The sequence below is a fragment of the Lepisma saccharinum genome, chromosome 14 (assembly GCF_977018435.1).
Source record: "Lepisma saccharinum chromosome 14, izLepSacc3.1, whole genome shotgun sequence".
Lineage (NCBI taxonomy): Eukaryota > Metazoa > Arthropoda > Insecta > Zygentoma > Lepismatidae > Lepisma > Lepisma saccharinum.
The window spans coordinates 69722921-69743657 of record NC_139242.1 but is presented as its reverse complement, the minus strand read 5'-3'; the positions used below and the strand labels follow the sequence as shown (position 1 = coordinate 69743657).

The window sequence follows — 20737 nt, the reverse complement described above, 5'->3', positions numbered from 1 at the left end:
ATCCTGTGCATGTGTAACAGCTTCGTAAAAACACTCAAAGACACCATAGATGTTTTTATGTCTGACAAACACACATACTGAGATGGTTCCGCACACAATGTTAATGCATGGAAACAGAGGGGTCGAGTGGTAAAAAAATGTTCCGATTTCACGTTCTGATTAAAATGACAGCCTGACAGTGGCGACGATTTAAGGGATTGTTGCTCCCCATTTTTTTGCCTCTTAATGTTAAGCCTTGTCTATTTTCCTTGCACCGCCCTCCGCTACCCCCCTCCCCCTGTTTTGGAACCCAATTGCCACAACTGGTCTTAAACATACAATTGTGAGGATCTTACTATACCCCTTTAAAAAATGTTGTTGAGCCCCCCCCCCCAAAGGAATTCCTGGATACGTGCCTGAGCCAGGGGTCTCGGGTTCGAAGCTCAGACTGACATGGGTCTTCTTCTTGATTGTCCTTTCATCAGTTTCATTCTCATCTTCGTGATTAACCAAAAGTGGCAGAAAAGCAAAATAAAATAAGCTAAATCAAACCATTCTGAATTCATCTGGAATCAAATGGAACGGAAAATCATAGTCTATTAATGCCTTTGTAATATGGCAGCAAGCCAATATTCTGTGTTGAAGAAAGAGATTTTTTTATCCGGGGAAGGGAAATCGAGTTCACTGGTTGTGTAACACTGCACGTTGGCTGATGGGTCTCCCTTATCGCACAACACTTTAGCAACCTTTCGCTAAACAGTGGCGCAATCACAGGGTGGACAGATGGGGCATTGCTCCCCCAACCTTGCCGGAAATGAGTTCTAGGGGGGGCAAACATTGACGAACAAGTGTACCTGCAGGGGGCAATTACCGCCCAGAACTTCAAATTTTATGCAAATAAAAATACTTTTCGTAAAATTTTCTTGTTCGCTTCGCTCGCAATCCCTACTTTTCTTGGTCTTATCAAGTTCAGAGCCGTTGCTAGGGGAAGGCAGGAGACGGCCCTGGGCGCCGAACGATCTAAATGAAAACGTTGCAAAATTGATTGATTGATTTGTGTTTCTTTAAGTCTACTTTATGCACAGAAAGGTTAATTGAGACTGGACCTATAGCTTAAAGTGGGTTCCGAACCACTATGTGCCTCCACTGGGTACCGAACTCGGGACCTCTTCATCACAAGGCGACGATGTTACCACTACAGCATCGGGAAGGCACAAAAGTTGTAAATGATATAATGCCATGGCGTTCCGTGAAATAATTTGCGCCCTATTCAATTAATATTGATTTCAGCCTTCAAAGAAATTGGATCCAAGAATTTACTTGCTCGCTTCGATCGCAATTTATGTTTGTACACTGTAATGCATTGTAAATTACCAGTCAGAGAAATAAGACTTGTCTTAATTGATTTTGTTTTAAGTGCATGAACAATTGTTTTGAGGAAAGGGAGCGTGCACATTTGAGTGACAATTTATGTAATGTTTGTTGTTGGTTTATTGTGAGACGGATGAATTGGTTGTGTAATGTATTTAAATAATATATGCTGTATATAATATTTAATGAAGAAACTTTGAATACGTACACAATCTAGTGCCCACGTCACTCCACGTTGCACATATGTGAAACATATATCGTGCATGAAAGTTATGTTAATGTAAAAAAGAATTATATTTGCAATGCATTTATCAAGCATTTTCTGTCTTTCAAAAATAGTTTATATGCTTGTTTTCTGTTATTAATGTGAAATTGAACTTGTTTAACAAATAATATAAATAGTTTGTTAGCCAGACCCTGTGCCCGAGTGGTTGTCGACCTTTCGTGGTGAAGTGGTTAGCAGAGCGCTCTACAACGGCAGGGGTTCCGGGTTCGAGTCCCGGGTAAGGCATGGGTGTTTGTGATTGTCTGTCCTGAAAAAGAAATGTGAATGAAATTAATGAGTGAATGAAGTGTGATGGGGGAAGCTTCCGCTTAGGGGCTTTCCTTTTTAAAAAAATGGTTATCACATCGCGTTGGGACGCCAAGGGTCCCGGGTTCGAATCCCGCTCGGGCTTGGTTGTTTGTGAATGTCCATTCATCAATTTCATCATTTCCTCACTCATCCCCATCTTCGCAAATTAGCCAAGAGTCACAAAACGCGAAGTAAAATAAACTAAATCAATCAATAAATCAAATAGTTTGTGCACAAACGTCTACTACTCCCTTTTTTGCGTAATTTACGAGAATAATAACGTCTTTGATACTACCACTAAAACTTACTAATAGTAATAATAATGTTGGTCCTGGGTTCGAATCCCGGCTTGGGCATGGATGTTTGCGAGTATCGATTCATTTTCATCATGCCATCACTCATTCCCATCTTCGCAAATGCGCCAAAAGTGTCACAAGAAGCGAAGTAAAATAAAGCAAATCAATAATAACAACAACAATAATAATAATTATATATTAGTAACATGATTATTATTAACATTATTATATTAAAATTATTATTATTATTTGTACGTTTATCCTGGAAATCGTGGTTGCGCCTCTGACGCTAAATGCCTAAGTTGTTAGGTTAGGCGTTTTAGGTTTAGTTCTATTAGCATAAATAATACATTTGCTCATGGGCGTCCGGAAGGGAGGCAGGGGGGCCGTGGCCCCCCTGAGAAATGAAAGTCAACCAAAAATTTTGTATCTCACAAATAATTACATTCTAGCCACAATAATATGCGTTAATTATTGCATGAACACCATAAATTCAAAATTAAGCTTTTTTTTTTTTTTTTTTGGAAACAACACTCTATTTTTGGGGAAAATGTGCCTTGTTTGCCCCCCTGGAAAAAAATACCTTACTTGCCCCTCCCTGGAAAAAATCCTGCGGACGTCCATGAATCATTTGCTGTATATTTATGCTAAAGGAACCAAACCCAACTTAGGCGTTTTACGTCTGACGTCAGAACCCGAAGTTGCTTTCGCGTTGTGCAGTAAAGCAGACCCATGCTTATCCACATCGCACATGTAGAAGTAGTGTCAAGCTATTTAAATATTACGTTGTCTATTGAGTATTGAATAAGTGTGTTCTGCTAGTATGTCTATGGTGCTGCTTCTAAAGTGTTAATATATACATCCCGCAAAAATTTTGTGTTTTTTAAAATACTACGTTGTTTATTTTAAGGTACAAATCAAAGCATGGGTTTATCCAGAATTTTCAATCAGTGTTGTAAATATTTGTAATATCAGATTTTGACGTGTCCCAGTCAGATTTCAGAAGCTGAAGGGTTTGCATCTGCTGCATCAGTTATGCAGGGAAAAATGTAAGTATACGATGCAATAAAGATGTATTTTGTTTTTAGAATTTCTCCATTAATGAATCCCGTAATGGCCCAAGTTCTGATTGTTTAATTCCGAATTTATGATAGTTGTGACCACGGAGCTGGTTCGATTTCTAGTTATGGCTGTTAACACATACTTCAGTGTCTTTGTGATTACTTACTGCCTGTGTTCTGGATAACAAATTTTTCCCTTCCCTATTGTCCTGTGTTCGTTTAATGTCGTCTTGGATACGGACTGCTGCTGCTATCTACTTCATTTGCGAAAGGTAATTCGTCGCCAAATGCTTTAATTGTTAGGATAGGCAGGTCAGGTTTAGGGCTCTTAGCATAAAGGAAATTGGTACTACTTTACTATACCGGAGACACCTATCAATGATTTGTTTTGCAATTTTTTTACATTGCTAACGTACTATTCTGCATTGCGGAACATTTCTTTAGGTGAAATAATGAATTTCTAACGAAAATAATGTCTATTTCTTGTTCCTTATTTCCAACAAACCATCCACGGGTAGCCCCAAAAACCATTAACGTTAACGTCAGCCCAAAGATTCACGATAGCCCCACGAACCATCACGGGGACGAGGTATGCCTACTAGGTTAGGTCTGTTATGTTAGGTTCCATTAGCACTCCTTTTGTTTAATTTAGCATATACGGACAATACGAGAGTGTATTGTGCTCTCGTGCAGAAAGCAAATGGCAGCAGCAGCAGTAGCACGTCAGAAATAGATTTTCGTAGAAAACCACATGCATTCGCATTAAATGGATCAAAACTATATTCCCGAACATCAACAACGCTACAGAAAATGATTTGCGTAAGTACTTTCTCCTGTAAATTTGAAGAAATCTGTCTCCGATATAGTAAAGTGTTACCAGGAAATTACCTTAATCCTTTCGTTGTTAGGAACTTCAGGTTTAGGGTTCTTAGCATTAAAAATGCCCCTAAATACTTTAGACAAAAAATCATGTCAGAGTTGACCGAAAACCAAGAGTGACTGCTCCCGCAAGTGACATTTCAAATAATCATTTCTCCATTAAATAATACGGCCCAAGTTCCTTTTGTTTATTGCGATTTCATCATGCTACGAATGCAAGTTTAACATGGTTTGATTTCAATTTACATCTGTTATCACACAATGCAGAGTTTTAGCGATTACTTAAGATTTTGTTCAATATATGCTTTCGTAGTTATGTTAGGCAGGCCAGGTTTCGTTCTCTTACCATTAAAATAAAGGGAACGAGTTTACAATACCGGACCACTCTCCAATTGCTATGAAATTTCGCCTACTCACTAATTGAGACCTCCTAATCACGAATCTGCATGTAATAATTTTCGGTCAAGTATGGAAATGTAGAGAAAAATGAAATAAACTAACGTAACGTAACGCAACCCTACCGGAAGAACAGCAGGTCCACGGAAGATGCCATTTTCCCAACATGAAAAATCAGCGTGGAATACACCGTTGGCAAACGTACCTAATCAAGTGAGTCCACATTCCTAAATAATAATTTTTCATTGTATTTATGCTAATGGAACCTAACCTAACAGGCCTAACCTAACCTCGTAGGCATTCCTCGTCTGACGTCGGAACACAAGGTAGGAAAACTGTTGTGCGACAAGAAATGCGAGAGAAACATGGTTGTCAATTGCTTTGTATGGAGAATCATTGTGGTATTTAACAAGGTTATTCTACAACTTCTAAATGTTATTTTACAATTTCCATGCTTGACCGTCAATTATTAGAAGCAGATTCGTGATTAGGAGGTCTCAATTAGTGAGTATGCGAAATTTCATAGAAATTGGGGAGTGGTCCGGTATTGTAAACTCATGCCAAATAAAGTCCATAAATGGATTCTACTAAGGTTCCGATTTACTTCTACATTAATTCCCACTAGTCTACAATACTTACAGTTGCTTGTCAATAAACAATACATTGTCCATGAGAAGCGTGCATGCTTGCGTAAGATAATTTTTAAGTTGTTTTTTTTTAAATATAAATATATAATTTCTTCGAAATTCAAACACTGCTCATTACTTTAAGGAAGTTTCAAATTTCTTGTGACAATGATTGCCAAAATTCTAAGATAATTATCTTTATAATTATAATTAGTCTTGCAAAAGGTAAAGGTAAAGTGTTCCCCTGTGCATAGCACCACGCCATGAAGGCGTATAGGGGGTGGGGGGGGGTAACGCCCCACACTTTCTTGATCCGGTCGTGAGTGGGGGTGATGTGATCAGCATCACGCCCCTGACCGCCTTTACCCCCCAGGGTTTCCCCCAGGTACCCATGTTATTCGACGCTGGGTGGGCGCCGGGGCCGCTTTCACCGTTAGAAAAGTTCCCGGATTTGAACCGGCAGGGGATCGAACCCGGGACCTTTAGCATGGTAGTCAGAATCATAAACAATCTGAACCATTACCAATAATACTTAGTGAAGGTTTTAACTGTGCTAATTAATTTCTCCCCACTTTGAACTCACTTCCACAATTGTTTTCAGTATTTTAAGGCACTTGCTAGTAGGTAAGAATTGTAACTTTCCTGGCAACGTGATTGAAACAAGTGTTCTTGGGTTACCAGTCAGGTTAAGTCGGCATCCATCATTTCGAGCGCATACATTGCTCTCATCACATTATCTGATCATGAGAGAAGTATGTGCATAACACAGACTTAACCTTTCTGGTAACCCAAGAACACTGGTTCACTTTCTGGTACTTATATGATTTTTTTTTATAAATCATTAAACATTCGGAATCGTTGGCCATAAGTCCTTCTCGTACTCAGCAACGGTAACCTGGAATTCACTACCGACAAAGGTCAAACTCAGTACCAGCAAAGCGCAGTTCTGCCCACCTAACAACAAAATCATTTAGCATTATAATAAACTCTTCGCACGCCATGAAGGTGAAGTTTATGTCAGCAGGGTCTGTATCTAAGAGGACAGTAAACAAATAACTGCTAGCAAAGAAATACGCCATAAGAGTATCTGGAAGGGATGTAACATATGCTGATGACACCACACTAGTAACTAAACATAAGTACTTTTTCATTTACCATGCCTCTAATATTGATTAATAGTTCCTGTGTGGTATTCACATCACACATGGCCTATGTTTTAGCTGCTTCTCTGAATATTATTTTTCCAAGTCATACTTGATTTTTTCAGTATCTATTATTTGAATTCATTCAATAGCTACTTTTCTGTGGTTTCTATAGTACAAGATCATATAGATTATGTTAAAGCAGTGAGGTTTTTTTTTGTAGCCAAGTTTTGAGTCGTAGCCTAGACATGGATATTTCTTTGTGGTAGACCTTTCATTAGTTTCTAGTATGTCATCGCAATTAGCCAAAGAAGAAATACAAATATCTCTTGAGTAATAAGGCTCCAAACAGAATTGGTATCTTGGTTCAGTGACTGGCTGTACCATCTCGAAAACAATCTTTGTTTTTAATAGGGCTGAGCCGATAGTGCCGGTATTGGCATCAGTGATTATCGGTTGATTTTCTTTTACCGATACATCTGATACCAAAGATTTCCAGTGGCTAGAAAAGCAGGCAAAGGCAACAGCTCGTCTCAACATTTGTCCTTTCTAAAAGTTCGTTCATCCTTCCTTATGACATTGGAATACCGGGACAAGAAGTTCCATAGATTTTCCTAGAAACACTGGATCATAAACCCCCACCTTCCTGGGAAGCAGTTGGGCAGATCAAAGGCACGGGCAAGTGAAAGCTGAATGAACCCAAATGTGAGGATGAAGGCATGCAAGTGCTTAGTTAACGCTGTAGGAAATAAACCATTCATTGCCAATTCTTGCTTGAAGATCGTGATCGTAAGATAGGTGGATGTTTTTAACCCCCCGTCACACTAATGCCGGGTCAGGTAGTTGCGGAGTTCTTGGAAAAGAGGGATGAAGTTCCCTGTGAAATTAGCTGTTTTATCTACGCTCAAGCGGGAAGGGGAATCAGAAATTTATACATATCTTCTTCACTTCTGTCTTTCGTGTGACTGCCGGTATCGGCCAATGAGGGTTATTTACTTCCGCCGAAATCCGGCCCCCATGGTGGAGTGGTTAGCACATCGTGCTACGATACCAGGAGTCCCGGGTTCGAATCCCGGCCTGAGGATGGATGTTCGTTCTGTCCATTTATCAATTTCATCACATCATCACTCATCCCCATCTTCGCAAATTAGCCAAAAGTGGCACAAAAATCGAAGAAAAATAAAGCAAATCAATCAATTATTTCCGCCGAGATTAGATTGGGAACATACAGTTTTGAATGGCAATCCTAAGAAAGATAAGCTAATCGGGACTGGACCTATGTTTTAAAGTGGGACCCGAACCACTATGTGCCTCCACTGACTATCGAACCTGGGATCTATTGATTACAAGGTGACGGCGGTACCACTACACCATTGGGAGGACCCTCTAAAGATTTATGTACACCACTACTTACCATTTGTGCCGGTTAATAATTCTTAATTGATCCGAAAGAAAACAAGTGTATCTGGGGAGAAAGGTAACAAATGCTTTATTCAAAATATGCACCATCACTAGCTATACATTGTGGCCATCTGTCCGTCAAATTTGAGTGATCCAGTCAGCAAGCCATTTTTCGACATCTTCGTAATTGTTGAAGTGTTGCTGGGAAAGTGAGTGAGACATCGATGAAAACAAGTGGTAGACCAAAGGGGCTAAGTCTGGTGAGTATGGCGGATGGGGCAAGAATTCCCAGCCAAGTGCAGAAATGGTGTCTCTGATGCCTTTCGCGGTGTGTGATGAGGCATTGTCGTGCTGCAAAATCACTTTTCCGTTTCTTGTCGCCCAATCTGATCACTTTTCGGTCAATGCATGGTTCAAATTGATAAGTTGTTGACGGTAGCGAACGGCAGTCACTGTTTCACCTGGTTTCAGAAGCTCATGGTACACCACACCCTTCTGATCCCACCAAATGCACAGCATTGTCTTCCTTCCGAAGTGATTCGGTTTTGCTGTCGATGTTGAAGGTTGTCCTGCTTCAACCCATGACTTTTTGCATTTTGGGTTCTCTAAGTAGATCCATTTTTCGTCCCCAGTCACTATCCGATGCAAGAAAGACTTTCTTTCATGCCGAGAAAGCAACACTTCACACACCGTTTTTCGCTTTTCCATTTGTCAGTCGTTCAGATGATGTAGGACCCATTTTCCTGCCTTCTGGATCTTTCCCATGGCATGAAGATGATCAGATATGTTTTGGCGACCAACATTTAACTTCTCTGCCAGTTGTTGTTGCGTTTGCATGTCATCTTCGTCCAACAGTGCTTGCAATTTGGCGTCTTGCAATTTTTTCAGCTGGCCCGGGCGATCTTTGTCTTTCAAGTCAAAATCACCACTTTTGAATCGTCAAAACCAATGCACACACACGTCTTGCGTTAGGACATTGTCACCGTATGTGTTTCCACAAGGATACAATAGCTTTCACTCGCATTTTTCTTTTGATTGAACAAGAAAATCAGAGTGTGCCGCACATGCTACTTATTTGGTTTGAAGGTGAACATGTTTCCCACACAAACCCAATATCACGATCACTCGCACTCGGTTGCACATGCACGGCATTCTGACAGGTACTGTCCTGGCAACACACTGACGTAACAGTTGAGACTGTGCACCAACCCTTGCTTCCAGCTCCATCCAGCGACGAAATTAAGAATTATTAACTGGCACACCTGGTAGAATATAAAATATTTATCAGGAACTTTACTTTTCATCTAATGGATGTATCATCATTCCTTTTGTTATTCAATAAATATTCAATTTTTTACTTCTTTGACATTAATTTCCTTTCCAGGACAGTTATTTTTACACAAATTTTAGCTAGTTGATGAATGTTTGCTATTTTATCTCTGATTTTATAGTGTGTTTTTACTATTTATGTAATAACAATATTTTTTAGTCAAGAACTAAAGAACAAAATAGGTATTAACGTTGGCTTTCCTCTGTTTCTTAGTCTGTGGTTACATACAACAGTATTCCATACGCATCAGAGAAATTAAGTAGTAATTAATAATTTACATATTATTACAAATCGACCAATAAATATATTAACATATTAAATAGAAACACTTTTATTATTATATTTCTGAGACACGGACTGGCTCCCCAAATTATATATTTCTAAATACGTGCCTAGTTAGGTGACGAGTTAGTATGACTCCGTAACTAGCCTTTTTATTTTATACTGGAACTATACAAGTATCAGTATCAGCAAATAGTGGTATCAACTAAGCTCTAGTTTTTAATCAATATATTTCGCTGCTTACACAACATAAAATATTTTTCCAGATGTGGACACTACAAGAAACATACATACACATATACATATATATATATATATATGGTTCTGAAATGTGACCCATGTGAGTGAATTCCTTTGTATACCATTGTACATATACATAAAGACAAAAAAAAATGTGTGCAAATGTCAAAAAATTCAAACTTTACAAAGAAACCCATACATAAACACACAGAGTAGAAAATATAGATCAGGATATGTCGAAAAGCTGTCTCAAGTATTTCTGAACATTCATGATTAAGCTGATTCTCTATATTGTGAATTACACACTCATAGCTTCGGCATGAAATTTTAACCAACCACGTGTAGAGAAATGGATGCTAAGAATGTGAAACCAAGTAAACATTAGAAGTGGTATTAATTGTAATAATAATAACTAAGTAGGTTAGGCAAGTCAGGGTTGGTGAAGTTTGCAGAATATGTGTGTGTGTGTGAAAAATCAATTTCAGGGCTCGGTGTAAAGCATGGTAAGTGACGTTTTGGTATTTCTGAGTTCAATAAGGGAAAAATTTATTAGAAGCTATAATAATCCGTTGCGCAACAGCCCATGAAGGGCCTAGGCATACATACCGACTGCCGATCTCCCTCCCACGCTTTCCTTCGTCACCTCTAAGCGTGGAGATCTTCAACCAGTATTGGAATAGTCGGGGGGTCAGCCCGACGTATCCCCAGCCGTTATAGTAGGTCTTCTCGACCGGATTACGCTCACTCACTCGGAGCTCCTCAATTTCCTCACGATGGTGGGTTGCTACCGGCCCTATACGCAGGCCGAATAAATTCCGACCAGAGCCGGATTCGAACCTACGCCGTCCCGCAGCGAACGATCTCAAGACGAGTGAACGCCTTAACCCGCTCGACTACGGAGGAGGACTATTAGAAGCTATACTGTAGATAAATTGTTTTCATGTTGTGTTTACCAATTTCAGAAGGCTTCACTGAGTCCAATGCAATTTCACTCGATAATTGATGGATGGCACATTTTACTTTGTAACTCAAAAATGACCAAAATTCACTTAACCATGTTTTAGACCCAAGCCCTTCAATTACCTGAAACATATCTTGCACATTCCTTCACTGCGGTGCATCTCCTTGAGCTAAAACAGAGGATGTTCATAATCATCAAATCAGGCTCTTCATAATCTGTGAAAAATGTATATTTTCTTTAATCTGTATTTAAAGCTTTAACTTTTTTTTAAATGCAGTTTAATGTCAATGAAGTGTATTTTTCCTAAGTCGTGATAGACTGAAGTTGGCTTGAAAACTGAGAATTTTTACAGCATGCTGACAATGTTTTATATTGCACTCAATACTTTTAATGAGAAATATCATATGCAAGTGTGACAAATGGAATATATCCCTGTAGGAACCATGAAAGGAAAGATGGAGGTCAGAGCAAGCACTTCAGTGATGGCAGAGTTAGTTTCTTTGACAGACAAAAAGAAGGCAAACAAGAAAGACAAAGAGGAAGCAAGCAAAGGGGAAGTATGAAGGAGAAAATGCAAAAAAGCCACCGAGTTATCAAAAAACCTGCCAAATGTTGGAGGAAAAAACCTCTGAAGTCTGTGGTAAAGGATTTCTATGTGCCTCATCCAGCTGTAACCAACAGGTAAGATTTTGTTTGATACTTTTTGAAAACAAATAAAACAAGCATAAAATATGAAATCAGGTTTCTTGAGGAAAGGGGGGGGGGGCTCTTTCCTAAATATGATAAGCATTCGAAGCTTGTTTGTGGGAATTTGCTAGTAAGATTTTTCCAGTGGCTGTTTTTCACTATTCCTGTCCAATCTTTTTCTTCCATTTTTTTAAAAGTACAATATATAAGATAAATTTCACTGCAACGTTTCTCCCTCACATGGTGAGTGATTTCTGCGAGGTGTGGAGGAGCATGAGGAAACCATTTGGAAGAGAAGGATTTAAATTATCTTTGAATTTTTGAGGACTTAATGTGGGTCTAATTGGTGGTTATTTTTAATTTAGAGGGTATTTACTCCTGAAAAATAGGTTGCAGAAGTTATACGCTTGTCAAGCCTTTTTCCATGATAGGAAATATTCTGTACAAGTGCAGAAATGGTATGGCCACCTAACCTACTCCATACGTTTTTTAAAAAAAATGACAATAGCACACATCTGAAGAGATAAAACTACCCACAAAAACATCCAGCAATCCAAAGTTGAGCCATGTTCTGGAACTGTTGTGCTCGGGCCAATCCATATTTATCATCTATAATTCCCTTCCAAAAATCAATGAGGTATATTTCCTTACAGTGTAGTCAAATTGACTCACTTAGAATAAAATTGGCTCATATAGTTTGCTGAAATTTGGAAGACTGTTGTAAATTTATTTGCTACAGCCATTTTATTTTAACATATAAGGACATGTCATTAGTCAGGGATCCAATGTTCCATATGAGCAAATGGCGTCTCTGAGAATAAATATGTAGGTAAATTTCTTATTGTATTATATCTTTGTAGACTGTAAACTTGATTTATATCAATAGTAGAAAGTGCTGAGTTCTGATTGGTTGCATCACAAGTTTTAAAAGTTGTTTGGAATCCTGCACCGTGGCATCATGTTTAGGGCTACGGGGTGCATGCAGGTTCGAGTCTCCTGGGAGGAGCATAACCACTTTTTTCTAAGATTTTGGCCTGTGTATTGGACCGGTGGCCACCCAGCTATGTAAAGAGATTGGGGATCTACGAATGAGTAGTGTAACCTGGTCACGAAACTTACAACAATGACGGGGGGTTCGTCGTTCTGACCACACGTCACCTCATAACTGGTTGGATATGGCTCCCCGATGGTGCAGTGGTAGCATCGTCGCCTTGTAATCAAGGTGTGTCTGGTTCAATACCCGGTGAAGGCACATAGTGGATCAGATTCCACTCTAAAACTGCAGGTTCAGTCCCAATTAACCTTACTGTGCATAAAGTGGACTTAAAACACCAACTCAAACCACACAGGTTGGATGATCTCCCACCTCGGCAGGTGGAAGTGAGGCCAGCAGTCAGTAGGCCCTGCTCCTCGCAGGCTGTTGTGCCATGGATTTTTTAATGAGAGTTTGGACAAGGTATGAAAATACTGGAAATGAGAATGGAAGTAGCTTTAACACTAGAATGATTTGGATTTTCAACAACCTTTCTTGCCCATGGGTGGAAAATTTGTTCTCTATCATACAAGGCATATTTTTAAAGTAATTTCACTTCCAATATTACATAAACACAAGGACACATGTTGTACTAATTTTAACATAATTGCTACCTACATTAAGGCACTTATCGTATCGTACAACCAGCTTCTGAATGCCATCTTCATACAAATTGGCCTCCTGATGTGATAACCACTGCTGCTCAGCCGTTTTCACATCATCTGCGTTAAAGTGCTGACTGGCAAGGTGGTTCTTTAAGTGCATGAATAAGTGATAGTCACTTGAACAAGTGATAGATAAAGATGAAATAGTAAAGCGTCTGTTTTCCTGCACTTTTCATCAACTTGCTGCACCAGGTCATCGTTAATGACGGACGGTCACCCACTTCTTCCCTTGTCGTGCTCGTTTGTACGGCCATCTTTAAATGCCCTCACCCATCTTCTTATCATGCTATTGCTCATAGCATTGTCTTTATACACTTCTGCAATCTGCCGATGAATTTCGGCTTCTTTCATGTCTCTTGCACTTAGAAAACGAATGACAGTGCGTAGTTCACACTCCGCGGGACTTTTAATCGTTTGAGGTATTGTAACCACATCTGAACAACTGCCTACTCAGGCGAACTGACGCGTACTGCCATCTGTGGCAAGCACATAGATGCGCACATGTGCGAAACGGCGAGTGCAGCGCTACAGCAGCCGGAACTTACTTTAAAAATATGCATCGTATTTCATGAACTAACCTAGAGAGGTCATAATTGACTCCCGTAACATCTAGTCTCATGCCTTGTATGTTTTCCATACTACTGCTAAGAACTACCAAGATTCCAAAAAAAAAAAATAATAAAAGTAACTAAAATTCAATATATTTTCCTAATTTATAGCCCCTTTTCTGGATATAGAAACAATGCTATTACAAATTTTCTAAATAATCACCTTGCCTTGATTCTTGCAAGTTCTGTGCACAATCAGAACAGTATTTTATTATATTTACACATTTATTTTATTTGTGTGTGAACTGTCCACAGATAGGACAACAATTAGTTGCTTTGTTCTTTTTGTAGTGTTCTCCTACCTGGTACAGGTTGGTTGTGCTGTGAAGCATTTTCCTTCGAGATTTGTTCATAATATCTACAAGTCCAAGCTTATTTATCATGTGGTTCCAGGTTTGATACTTGGAGAAGACACATTGCACAGTGGCTCAGATTCTACTTTTAAAATGTAGGTCCAGTCCCGAACAGCCTATCTGTGCATAAAGTGAACTCAAAACGAAGATTCAAAAACATCCAAGTTTGTTTCTTGTCAGTTTCTCTGCAAGTTCAAAAGATATAAAATAATTGTCAGTCATCACATTTCTTCGAGAATTTTTTAGGGGTTCCTCACTTGAGCACATCCTGTTTTGACACACATTTGATTTTTTTTTTACAATGTTCATCTTTACTCAAATACAAAAGCCATTTATACAGGGTGTTCCTGAAGTCATGCAACCGAGACTTTGAATTTATGCTACTTTTGTACAAAAAGCATTAAAGACATGAATCTTATGCTGGATATTAACTTTGTCTATGTGGATATTTTTTTAAATATTAAACAAGTCATGCTCTACATGAATGTTCAGTATGCAGAAAAGGTTACAAAGGTGTAAATGTTATTCAATCAATGCTCAGTTGAAAGAAAAGAAATGAGTTTAAATTTATTGTACATAAAGATAGGTAGGTTAGTTTATTATATTATATTATATATACCTGTTTCATATTATAATTTTGCAGTTGAGAATGAAAGATACTTTTTTGTAAATACACAGCAGTTTACAGTGCAATTTTAAAGTTCATGTTCAGAACAAATTTGAATTATCCAAGTTTTGGTACCATACTTTGCTATGTAAATAGATTGTTCTGATTATTTTTTTTCTCTGTTGCAGGCCTGAGAAGAAAGTTGAGAAATATAGAATGATGAGAGAGATTACAGTTGAAGGAAATAATGTTCCATTCCCATGCCAGAATTTCTTAGAAGCCAATTTTCCAGATTGCATCATGGATGTATTAAGGTTCTTTTCTTTGCATTTTACTTTGTGTTCAGTATGCAATATACAAGGTAACCAAAAAGTTCTTGCCATTTTTAACATCACATGGGAAGAAGTGTGCCACGTGCCGGAAAAGTGATCGGGGTGGGAGTGTGGACATTGGTCTTCCCCAGTACAGACACATTACGCACTTATAGCATCCATAGCTTGAGCAGGGGCGAAGAGAAATGGAAGTGTTGAAGCAGCTCGTTTGGGGTTGTCTGCTTTATGACTTTAAGGTGGGCTTCTCTGGAACAGAATCAAGTCGCCGAATATGTAAAGCCTTTGGGGATAATGCTGTGAATGAACGCACCAATAGGAATTGGTTCCAGAAGTTCAGGTTGGGAAATCTGTCACTTTGTGATGAACCCAGCAGTGGCCGACCACAGGTCCTGGATGACGAGGCCCTGAAGACAGCCATACAGGGAGACAGCAGCCTAAGGTGTTGTGAGCTTGCCCACCACTTCCAGGTTTCCGATAAAACAGCCAGACTGCACCTGCATCACATAGGAAAGACGTTCAAATTGAGCAAGAGGGTACCTCATACACTGTCAGAAGGCAAGAAGCAACAACGAGTGACAGCCTGTGTTCTCGTTGCTTTCTTGGCACAGCAACACACCCATATTTGGTCGAGTGCTCACCAGTTACGAAAAGTGCATCTTATATGACACTCCCAAGTGTACCCGACATTGGTTGTCAACACGGGACTTTGTGCCTCACGCCACAAGCCCACCTTCACACCCATGCAATATCATGCTCTGTATGGTGGACTAGTCGCCATGTGGTGCACTATGAGCTGCTACCAACGGGCAGCAGTTGCAACGTGCGCAACAGGCACTGAAGCATAAGGAGCCAGCATTGGTTAATCGCAAGCGTGTACTGCTTCTTCACAACAATGCCAAGCCGCATGTGGTGCGGGTGGCTAGAGTTACCATACAGTGACTTGGCTGCGAGACACTGCCATCCACAGTATTTTCCAGACCTTGAGCCAACAGATTATCACCTCTTCCATTTCCTGGACAACCACCTTTGTGGGAAATCCTTTGCAAACGAGGCAGACATGCGGCAAGCACTCACGGACTTCTTTCCGTCCGATACCCCGAGATTTATCGCCAGGGCACTGCACAGCTGGAGGCATGTTGACAAAAGGTGCTGGATGTCGATGGGGATTACTTTGAGGACTAACAGTATGTGACATTCTTTGCATACTTTTTGTTTCTGATGATCAAAAGTGGCAAGAACTTTTTTGGTTACCTTGTATTATAGTATAGGCTGAAATATTTAGTCGCCGTGGCGACCTGGCAACCGGGATTTTTTGAGCCCTGCAAATAACTATGCTATGCATTCTAATATATGGCCAACTCTTACCATATTGCCGTAGATTTTAAAATTCGGCTAGCATCAGTGCAACAATTTATAATGACATGTTTATTATTCTGATTATGAATCATGTGATGCAGAAAATGCACAACCATTAAAAAATACACTCTGTATTTGTTATTTTTTTAAAATTTTAGAACTGAATTTGAAATATCAGATGCCAGGTGAAAATTTTCAGGTAGTCTGTATTTCTCTACACCTTGTCATAGGATTTACATAAACATGAAAGTTTGCTTTTTAAAATTATTTTTTACAATTTCAATATATTGAAGATTGCTTGGATTTTGCATCCACACATAGGCATGTTTACATTACTTATGCATAAAAGTAAAATGCAAACTTCACTTATTTTTAACTCAATTAAAATATTTTTGTTATATTAATTAACAGTCCCACACTGTGGTCGTGCAGTCTAAGGTGCAAGCTTTGTGCTCCGGCTATGGGATGTGTGCAGGTTCAAGTCTCCTGGGGAGAAGTGTAACAAATTTTCATGAGATTTCTGCCTGAGTATGGTACTAGTGGCCACCCACCTTCGTGAGGAAATTGGGGAGCTACAAATGAGTAGTGTAACCTGGCCATAGAAAACCTACAACAACTACCGGAAGTTTGTCGTGCCGACCACATGTCGCCCTGAGTTGATAATTTCCAACCTCTGGTGGGAATGAGGCCGGTAGTCAGTAGGTAGACACTGGCCCTCACAGGCTGTTATGGCATGGTTTATTATTATTATATATTATTAGTAAACAAAAGAAGAGTTGGCTACTTATTAACATAGTTTAATTTTGATGGTGTTTTAATACATATGATTCTTACTTTCATTACCTTGGTTGCCATGCAGTACTCCTGCTTCGCACCACCAAACGTTTCATCCCCCTAACAAATTATAACGAGAGGAAAGATTTCTCCTTATTGCTTAATTGTCGTTTTTGTTTTCTATATGTTTGTGGTAATATTTTTGTAGGAGACAAGGGTTTGATAAGCCCACACCCATTCAGGCACAGGGATGGCCAGTTGCTCTGAGTGGAAGAGACATGGTGGGTGTTGCTAAAACTGGATCGGGGAAGACTTTGGCTGTGAGTATACAACTGTCATTGATAGCATTGTGTTCTATTTGTGCACTGTAAAATGTTTAATTCTCCATGTGTGTGTGTTGCTTGCATAATATGACATGTTCAACTTAAAACCTTTTATTGATAGCGCACCAGTGGCAAGAAATCATTTAGCTTGGGAAACATTACTTCACAAGCTGGAAAATACATTTTGATTTAAACTACTTCCAGCTGAAGTTTTTTCTCTCCATCAGTCCATCAGATTTAAAATCACAAGCATTTACAACCTCTTTCAATGATCTAAGAACATGAAGTCTCAATCTGATACAGGTCCTGCGTATGTGAAGGATGTTTTCATCTCGTTAAGTCCTGTTTTTCCCCAAATCTTGGGGCTGCATGTGCATGGACATTGTCAACAATATTCTGAACAAGATGAAAAAAAAAAAAAAAAAAAATGATCTATAATAAATCAGTCATCTGTGTTTTACGTTTGTAAAACCTGCTGTGCAACAGGACTGCGTTATTATTATTATTTTTTCGCAAAGTCTAAAATTGGAGTGCTTAATTCTGCAAATTGGTGTAAACTAGGAAAATGGTAGTCTTTACTGCTTGTTTACTGTGAAAAATGACACACCTGTTATTTCATGAGTTTGTAGAGAAAATATATTCATGGAACGAGAAGAAAATTTATTGTCATTTATTGTGAAGAGGACGCATTGCTTATAGGTGAAAAATCTATGAATTCCAGTAAGATTTTGACAAATTGACAGGATTCTGAGCTATGAATAAATGAGTCTAAAGGCAAGAAGATATATTTTAGGCAACTTCATTTAACTTCCCTTGGAACAAATTAACGAACAGATGTGACAAGTTTAATGTGCATTGTATCTTACGAGGTCCATTGTGCTTTGAAAGGCGTAAACCAATATTTTGTGTGCATGATTAACAGTATTGTATCTAAAATTGTTGGGCATTGACATGCGAATAAATGATAATGTAGGGGGTGACCTTCCACATAGTACACCCAAATGTCAACCTCACTTCCACATTAGTACACCCTGGACTGCAGACTAACGAGGCTCTGGTGACTGGCCCCATGGCCAGTATAATTTTGTTTGTGTTGTCCTGTGTTTTGTCCTTATTTGTGCTGAGTGCCCCTTTACAGCCTCAGCTTTTAACGAAAGTCAGTAAGATTTTAATATTTTATGATTTTAGTTCTGCAACAATAGAGTTGTTATTTGTAACGATAAGGGGCTGGACCCCATATAATGTGACGGGTGCAAAATAGCCTTAGTGCTGACGCACCCAAAATTTTAAATTCAAATGATAATGTAAGTAAAATCATGCCTGCTTTTGAACATCAACCTGTGCTTGCAAAGCAAAGTTGTCTTTCTTGGGGCTATGCACAATCCAGAATTGAGCTAGGAAAGGAAATATTGTGCATTTTGTCATGAATTGGAATAGACATAGGTAGCCAGGATAGTCTCATTATGCAAGTTGCTGATCTAATGTGGTAACATTCTGCACATCGACTTCAGTTCACAAAAAGCAGGCATAAAATATGTGCATATTGCATCAGTAGGGGGTGTCAGTATTTGAAGAATCTAAAAACTACAATTTTTCACATGTAGCATTTTTGCACGCTGCAAAGATCCTATGTCCCTAGTAATAGGCATGAAATTTCATGTCTGTTTTTCAGTGGTTTTTCTTCAATTTATTTATATTCTTTACTGGCAGCACCAGCAGTTGATGCACAAGCAACTTAGTTCTAATAGTTTTTCTTGTATGTACATATTGCTTGCATTCTAGATTATTTCTTGTGTAGTCTACGGTTATTACAAGCATAAAAACATAGTTTTTCGTTGTGACGTTTCAGAACACACACCCCCTTTATCAGACATTTATTTTTAGTTTGGCTAAAGATACAGTTATAACAATGGTTAAGAATTTTTTAAATAGGAAAGAGAATCCGTTATGCAATGGATGTTGTCAATGTTACATTGTTGTAATATAGCAACATAACTGAAAAAACAAGCATTCTGTTTTATTTTTATTTCAGATAAAAATTTTGATCACATTATTAAAAACATATGAATCCCAAATATCATCAGGCAATTCAATGATTCAATTTATTTTGGAGTACAAAGCATAGTACAGAGGCTGTTCAACGTATATTTGGCCAAACGCGATTCCTCCCCCCTGCACTCAGAATGAACTCACCCAACCTTGGTCGGGCATGTTTGTCAGTGTAGTGTGTGAGCTGTAAAAGAGTGGTTGTGTTTTCTCACTGGGCCAAAAATCCCGCCCAAACTAAGCCGCTTTTTGGGAGGAGTGCGCTGTATAACTTTCCAAGTGTTTGAGTTTTCTCGCTTGGCCAAAAATGCTGCCAAAACAGTTGCTTTTGGGAAGGTTATGTTGTAGCCTTTTATGACGCAAAGTTCAGTGTGTCAATGATCAGGAAGTAGTGTAAGAGCAAGAATTGTGACGTTAGTTTGACTTTATTCAAGAATGTGATCGGCAAGTATAAGGATTGCATAGCCCCAGCGTTCGATTCTCCAACAAAGGGGATGAGAACACGTCCGTGCACACAAGCCACCACCAGTATGCAGGTGCAAGGTGCGGTTAACAGTTTCCAAAGACATATTTAGATGATTTTCCATCTGTCTTTGGGTCGGTGGATTCTCTTGCATGCCCATTCTGCGAAGTTTCGCCTGCATGCTGGTGGTGGCTTTTGTGCACGGCCGTGTTCTCGTTCCATTTGTTGGAGAACCGAACGCTGGGGCCATGCAATCCTTATACTTGCCGATCACATTCTTGAATAAAGTCAAACTAACGTCACAATTCTTGCTCTTACACTACTTCCTGATCATTGACACACTGAACCTTGCGTCATAAAATGCTACAACATAACCTTCCCAAAAGCAACTGTTTTGGCAGCATTTTCGGCCAAGCGAGAAAACTCAAACACTTGGAAAGTTATACAACGCACTCCTCCCAAAAAGCGGCTCAGTTTGGGCGGGATTTTTGGCCCAGTGAGAAAACACAACCACTCTTTTACAGCTCACACACAACACTGACAAACATGCCCGACCAAGGTTGGGTGAGTTCATTCTGAGTGCAGGGGGGAGGAATCGCGTTTGGCCAAATATACGCTGAACAGCCTCTGTATATGTTCAAGAAATTAGTTGCATTGATTTAAATTGACTAGATTTTTACAATTATACATGCACATTTGTAATACCTTATGAACTTTTTCCTTTCAGTACATACTTCCGGCACTTGTCCACATCAGTAACCAACCTCCTTTGTCAAGAGGTGACGGCCCCATTACCTTAGTGCTGACCCCCACCAGAGAGCTGGGCCAGCAGGTACAGGAAGTAGCATCTGAATTTGGTGCTTCAGCTTTTATCCATAGTGCATGCATTTATGGTGGTGCTCCCAGGGAACCTCAGGTGAGATTCTCTTGTTTATATGCTGGCATTTTGGTT

The 20737-nt window shown here is 39.3% G+C and overlaps 1 protein-coding gene across 1 annotated transcript in view; it reads left to right on the top strand.

The window, feature by feature from the left end:
- The first annotated feature begins 2945 nt into the window (after positions 1 to 2945).
- Positions 2946 to 20737, top strand: part of LOC145999001 (putative ATP-dependent RNA helicase DDX5) — a 77012-nt gene continuing 59220 nt past the window's right edge. The window contains exons 1-5 of the mRNA XM_083135855.1: positions 2946 to 3269; positions 10977 to 11219; positions 14680 to 14805; positions 17162 to 17273; positions 20513 to 20701. Coding sequence (XP_082991981.1) covers positions 3256 to 3269; positions 10977 to 11219; positions 14680 to 14805; positions 17162 to 17273; positions 20513 to 20701 — 684 coding nt within the window. The 5' untranslated portion in view covers positions 2946 to 3255. The remainder of the gene's footprint in view (positions 3270 to 10976; positions 11220 to 14679; positions 14806 to 17161; positions 17274 to 20512; positions 20702 to 20737) is intronic.